Raw genomic sequence first — 6,848 nt, forward strand, 5'->3', positions numbered from 1 at the left:
TTCTATATAATAAAAGGCTAATATGAAAATTGACCAAACAGTGGAACAACCAGTCGCTATGATGTGCACTGACCACCAGGGGGTAGGCGCTCAATACAGGAGCTGCCCCCTGGTGGTCAGTGCACTCCCACAGGGGGAGCACTGCTCAGCCAGAAGCCAGGCTCATGGCTGAGGAGCGCAGCAGTGGTGGTGGGAGGCCTCTCCCGCCTCTGCCAGCAGCACTAAGGATGTCCGATTTCCGGCTTAGGATGTTTGATTGCCGGCTTAGGCCCGTTCCCCTAAGCTGTCAGTCAGACATCCCCCGAGGGCTCCTGGACTGCAAGGGGGTGCAGGCCGGGCTGAGGGATTCCCCCCACCCAAGTGCACGAATTTTGTTCACCAGGCCTCTAGTGTGTGTGTGTGTGTGTGTGTGTGTGTGTGTGTGTGTGTTTATATATATATATTCTCTTAAAACATCTTTGTCTCCCTCGCTTTGCCCACCTGATTGCTGCACATACTTTGTACTCTCCTATGGAGACTGCGAGCTCCTAGCAGCCAGCAGCCATCTGCTAAAGTCTTTTTGTGGTAGGGTATACTCATGTTGATTTGTGAAGCAAGATTTGTTACTTAATATCTCACCCATTTAAGGACGTTATTTGGCATCGAATTTCTCATTTTCACCTTTAGAGTAAGGGCAAGGTTTAAATACTGACAAGAAAGAGCTGTTATTTGTACAAGGCTCTCTCTACCACAGAGAAACAACAGGGAATCCTCTCAGGCTGTTAAGCACTGAAAACAGCAGTCATTTACGACTTGGAGCAATTGTCAGCTGGGTGTTATGGTCCTGTTCAAGACCTGGTTCCCACTGTGCCAGGAATCCCAGGTATTGATTTAAGCTATTCTCTTCATCCACATATACTCTCCAGCTTTCAAATGGCCCTGCAGTGTCAACCTCAAGGATTGATGATTCTTTCTGACTCCCATTTTCCTTGACATTTTCCCTGCCCTTCTCCTCTGTAGCGAGTGGAAAAGGGAAAAAATCAGCACCATTCTTTCTGAGTCAATGACATCAGGAGCATCTAACCTTCCTTTCTTGCTAGGAGAGACAACAAAATCCACCCCTGCATGGGCAGCAGACACCTGTGGTCCAGGGGTGCTTTGGGCTTTTGCTCCATCAGGGTACTGCACACCTTCTGGGATAATAAGAGCTACATTTTTTGAGCTCTTACTATTTGAAACATGCTTGTAAGTTTTACATAGATTATTTAGTCCTCACATTGGCACTATAAAGTACCTTTATCCCATATAATGGAAGAGAAAATTGAGTGACGGAGAAGTCCAATAACTTATCTAGCATCACCGACCTAACAAGTATTGAAGTCATGACCTGAAGCTCAGTATTCTGCCTAGAGGGCAAGCACGCTTACTCTATACCCTCCACTGCCTTCCCTACTTCCCCAACTACGTCAAGATGGCAATACAGTTCCAGCCTAAAGACTGCTGGTTCTATAAAGGGAAGTAGAAAATTTGCAATTCAAGATGAGTTCAGTTTGTGCCATATTAAGCCTGAGATCCTAGTCAACCAGAAATGTCCAGAACCTTTGGAAATAGGAAACCGAAGTGTAAGTTAGGTACATGAGATATTAAAGAAGGCTATAAACTGGAGTTCAAGCAAAGACGATATGTATATATGTAATATAATATATATACATAACACATATATATACATAATATTTGTATAAAATTTTGTGAAAAATTTAAAAAGTTCTCTGGGATTTCAGAAAAGAGAAAGATCATTTTCGAATGGAGTTAGGGGCTTGCTGGTCTGGCATTCAGAAAGAGTTGCTAGAGTTGGGCTAGGATTTTGACCTGTGGAGATGGACGAAAAAAGAATTCTAGAAGAGGAGGGCATACCAGGTGCCTGAAAAGACCAGCAGAGACAATGAAAAAGAAAAACGCAGCTCCTGCTGTGAAGGAATGACTAGGACACCATTTGTGCAGAATATGGGTATAAATGGAGGGCTAATGAGAGAGTAGGACGGAAATGGAGGGACCTATTTCTGATTATGCCAAAATAGCAACAAAACAGCGAAATGGCTCTGTTTAGTCAAACCAGCTAATGTCCATGACTAAGCCTTTGGTTAAACTAATTGTACATTGAGTCAATGTACTGTAGGGAGTAGTTCAATCAAAATATGTTCCCCCAAAACCTGCTAATCTCAGTTGCTTGAATTTTTGCACCTAAAATCTTAAAGTCCTACACTCTTGAGAGTCAGAAGAGGCCCTAGAGATTATTTAGAGCACCATTCTGCCTGATGTTTCACCCATGAATACGTCTGAGGAGTTTTGAAATTACAACATTTGCATTGTGTCAAGGGCTTCTAATGTCATTTTTTAATGTAAATGCTAATGAATAGAAGTATTTCAGAACTACAGGGAAAAGCTGTACTTGACTTACTTTATTTAATTTGAAAATTATGGAACTGTTTCATTCTTTGTGAGGAAGAAAATACCTTTGAAATGCTCAAATGATGGTAATCTCCCTACCCTACCTCCCAATGTATTTTTACAATTAAAAATGTATTCCAGGCCCTGGCTGGTGTGGCTCAGTTTGTTGGGCATCGTCCCTTGCACCAAAAGGCTGTCTGCTCTATTCTCTGTCATGGCACATGCCCGGGTTGCAGGCTTGATCCCCAGGAGGGGGCCATATATATGTGAAAAAAAAAAAGGATTCTGGTGATATGACATAGAATGCAGCTCTAATAATTCTCGTAGCCATTACTTTCAGCAGAATATGCCTATATTTAATTAATATATGTGCCTTTTTTTTACCAACCAGGATATCGATATAATTTATGAATGATTTCATAATTCCAAAAAGCTTTTATTTTTTTTCTTTCTCTCAATAGCTGATTAAAACAAACAAAACCCTCTGCTTTCTCCAAGTGAAATGCAAATAAAACTCCCAAATGAAGAGTAGGCTGAAGGAAAACTACCTGATCTGGGAATTTTGCCAAACCTTTACTTTAATGAACTTTATGCAGAGATACAGGAAGGACATTATGCTGGAAATGTAGAAAAAGACTCAGCATTCTTGGCAGGAATACATGGTAGCCTACAGCACAAAAAGAGTTAATCTGAATTGCAAACTAGAGTTATATTAAATATGCTTTGTTTGCCATTCAACAAGCTTTGTTTTAATGGCCAAGGCAATACTGAAATTGGGTGAGTACTTAAACTTTATTATGGATGTAAACGAGGCTGCTCTAGAAATCTTCCATTACAGGAAAAATATGCTGTGAGGACTTAATGAATTTCTGACTTTCTTATCCAGAACAATTCTTTACTTGCCTGATATTTTCAGGTAATGGTTCCCCAAGATTAAATACGGCCTTCCCCCTTCTAGTAGCAACACCCCAAACAAACTTAAAGTATGTCTTCTTTGCATGTTATAGTTAATGTGCTTTCATTATGCTTAATGTACTTTTAATAGTCTCCTATGGCAAGATGGTGATATTAAATGTGGGAGTAAAATATCCATGATACAACCTTGAATTTGCTACAGCGCCTTTTATCTGAGGGCTCAATGCACTTCCCACACATTCTCATTCAGGATCTCCTTGAGGTGTATTATGAGCATTTTATAGTTGAGGACACTGGGGTGTAGACTAAGGGAATCAAGGTCATTTTCAGAGCTCGCACTCAATACAACCTAGAAGCTTCCCCAAGCACAAGGGAGTGCTCTCTCCCTCCTGGCTGCACTGACTTCTTTGGGCCAAAAATTGATTGCATCTTTACTAGTCTTTTCCTTCATGGGATTTCTCCCTTACCTGGACACCATCAGAGGCAGGGATGTAACTTGCCCTTTTAAATGTGTCTGTCACATTTCTGAGGATTTCCACAGACATCAGAAGATCCCCTGCATAGAAATTTTTCCTCTGAGTTAGATCCAACAGTGTCTTGGTCACTTGGGACATCCCGTCACCTGCCAGCATTCGCTGCCCCTTAGCCAGGTGTTCTTTAATCTGGATGGTCAAAAAAAAAAGAATAAATATCAGAATCTTCATTACTATTTCTCTGCAGATCTTCATCCAACAAATAAACTTCAATTGGAGACGCAACTTTAACATAGCTTTGCAACACTTGGGGGGATTTCAAAACTGCACATTGTGTGTGTACCACATTTGATGAATATTCAGCATGCAGAAACTAATGAGAATATATACCTTACACTTGGGCAGGCTTGACAGACTTGCTTTTATCTTGTTCTCAGAGCACACAATTCAACACATTGGAGAAAGTGTGTATTAGCTTAGGTTTTTAACTGAAGTAGAAATAAAAAATTACTTTTGCATGTGGTAAACAGGGAGACAGTTTAGTAAGTTATGGTCGAGATATTTAGAGAAAGGAAATTATAAATACTTCAAGATTTCCAGTTTTATTAACATGCCAAGCTTAATTTTTGCCTTGCCTCTTAAAATAAACATATCTTTCTATAGTAGCAAAATTAAGTTGTCACAAGGACATTTTAGCTTTAGAACATATCTATAACTTTAGATACCTACTATGACATGAGTGAAAGCTAGATTATTTTAGCTTTATTTTATTTTTTTTGAATATATTTTATTGATTTTTTTACAGAGAGAAAGGGAGAAAGAGAGGGATAGAGAATTAGAAACATCGATGAGAGAGAAACATCGATCAGCTGCCTCCTGCACACTCCCCACTTGGGATGTGCCCGCAACCAAGGTACATGCCCTTGACTGGAATCGAACCTGGGACCCCTCAGTCCGCAGGCCGATGCTCTATCCACTGAGCCAAACTGGTCAGGGCTTAGCTTTATTTTAAAAACAAATAAACTCTAACAACAAAAATAAGACAATAACAACAAAAACAAACAAACAACAAAAAAATACCCCAAAACTCTCAGCTAGGTCTTCAGCAGCAAAACAAACTATTAAGATGCAAGGCTTAGCCCAGCTGGTGTGGCTCCGTGGTTGAGCATGGATTTATGAACCAGGAGGTTAAGGTTTCAATTTCTAGTCAGGGCACATGCCTGGGTTCCAGGCTCTATCCCCAGTGGAGGGCAAGCAGGAGGCAGCCAATCAATGATTATCCCTCATCATTGATGTTTCTATCTCTCTCTCCCTCTCCCTACCTCTTGGAAATCAATAAAAAATATATTTAAAAAAAAGATGGAAGGCTTAAATTAGTCTGATGGCCAGAGAAATATGCTGTCAATTTTCGTATTTGCTTATCTCATAGTTCAAGGGAAGAAAAACATAGCGTGAAAGAATGGTAATGTTAGAGAGGGTAAAGTGATAGCAAGTATCCACCATACTTTTCTTTGATTACTAAAAGGTTAGTGCTTATAATCTCATTGCTAAATTTGTGATAAAATTAATGTATCAAAAGTTCATGAAATAATCAAGAACTAACACACCAGAGAAATGCTGAACTAGAAAGGGTAACCTGTAATAATTGTAATGATCAATTTCCCATTAAGATTCATGCCAACAAGTCCTGTAAATCATGACAATCAATCTGAACTAATACCCAAAGTTAGAAGTTTTCAAAAACATGTATTTTTTAAAAAAAAACATCTTGCCACTTCAGATATTTTACTTTTCTTTAGTCTCTAAAACTCTGTCTAAAAATATTTTGGTAAAATAAAAATCTTTAGACATACTCTATTTCCATTATTGTGCTAAAAGACAACCTATTTATGTAGTTTATTTCTTTCCATTTTTTTCTCTTATTTATCTCCTGTCTCTCCTCAGTGGCAGCCAACCATTGATTAAAGCCCAAAGGATTGGTTTGATCAATGATCAGCCCTTGACTATCTCTTCTCTAATTTATTGATAAATATTTGCAACTTGCTGTTCAGGTCATGTGTTTCATAAGTTCATGTGTTTGCACTGGCAATCCTGCCCCCTCTCTTATATCAACTCATGTTTATGCACCACTCAGATTTAGTATTGGCTCTTCTAAATATTTAAACAGAGTTAACTCCCTTCTCAGCACTATCCTCTTATACATCACTGTATCACACTGAATTGTAATCATTTTTTCATATGTCTTTCTGCCCCAGTAGTCCTTCTGAACCTTTGAGTAGGTTCCATGACTTAGAATATAGCACCATAAAATCTGTTAGAGTTAATTAAAGTTTTACGTCTTAACTATACCTTTGTGATATAATGCAATGGATGGTCTTTGAAGCCAGCAGTGCCCAGGTTTTTATTTAAACTTTGCAACTTATCATTCTTACAATTGAATCCATAGGAGACTCAGATAGCATGTCTCCTCTGAGATTTGAAAACTATGCCTATCTCGTTAAAATATTTAAATATCATTTTCTTAATTTAAATGAAATCACACAAGCCTAAGATAATTAGCACAAGCTACTGCATAGCAGGAAAGCTTCTTGGCTCACCATGCTCTGTGTGCCCTACATGATCCAGTTCCTGGGGACACCTTTCCCCTCATTCACTGTGCTCTCGTCACTGTGGTCATTTTTTTAAAATATATATTTTTTTATTGATTTCAGAGAGGAAGGGAGAGGGAGAGAGAGATAGAAACGTCAATAATGAGAGAGAATCATTGTTGGCTGCCTCCTTCCCAAAACCCAGGAAATGTGCCCTTGACAGGAATCAAACCCGAGACCCTTCAGTCCACAGGCTGACGCTCTATCCACTGAGCCAAACCTGCTAAGGCACTCTGGTCTCTTTGATCTTTCTTAAGCACATGCCTGTCTCAGAGCCTTTGCACTGGCTTTTCCTTTTGCCTGGACCAGTTTTCCAGGCAAACATAGATCCATGTTTTTTTTTATCACTTCCTGCGAGAGTCCTCTCCCTATCAAATATGATACC

General features: G+C 39.5%; 1 protein-coding gene across 5 annotated transcripts in view; it reads right to left on the minus strand.

Moving 5' to 3' along the window:
- The window catches only part of ADGRB3 (adhesion G protein-coupled receptor B3), a 716,195-nt gene that overhangs the window by 380,868 nt on the left and 328,479 nt on the right, over positions 1 to 6,848 (minus strand). For all 5 annotated transcript variants that reach the window (XM_005875869.2, XM_014547407.1, XM_014547406.1 and 2 more), the window contains one exon: positions 3,810 to 4,004. In XM_005875869.2, coding sequence (XP_005875931.1) covers positions 3,810 to 4,004 — 195 coding nt within the window. The remainder of the gene's footprint in view (positions 1 to 3,809; positions 4,005 to 6,848) is intronic.

The sequence above is a fragment of the Myotis brandtii genome, unplaced genomic scaffold (assembly GCF_000412655.1).
Source record: "Myotis brandtii unplaced genomic scaffold, ASM41265v1 scaffold471, whole genome shotgun sequence".
Classification (NCBI taxonomy): Eukaryota; Metazoa; Chordata; class Mammalia; order Chiroptera; family Vespertilionidae; genus Myotis; species Myotis brandtii.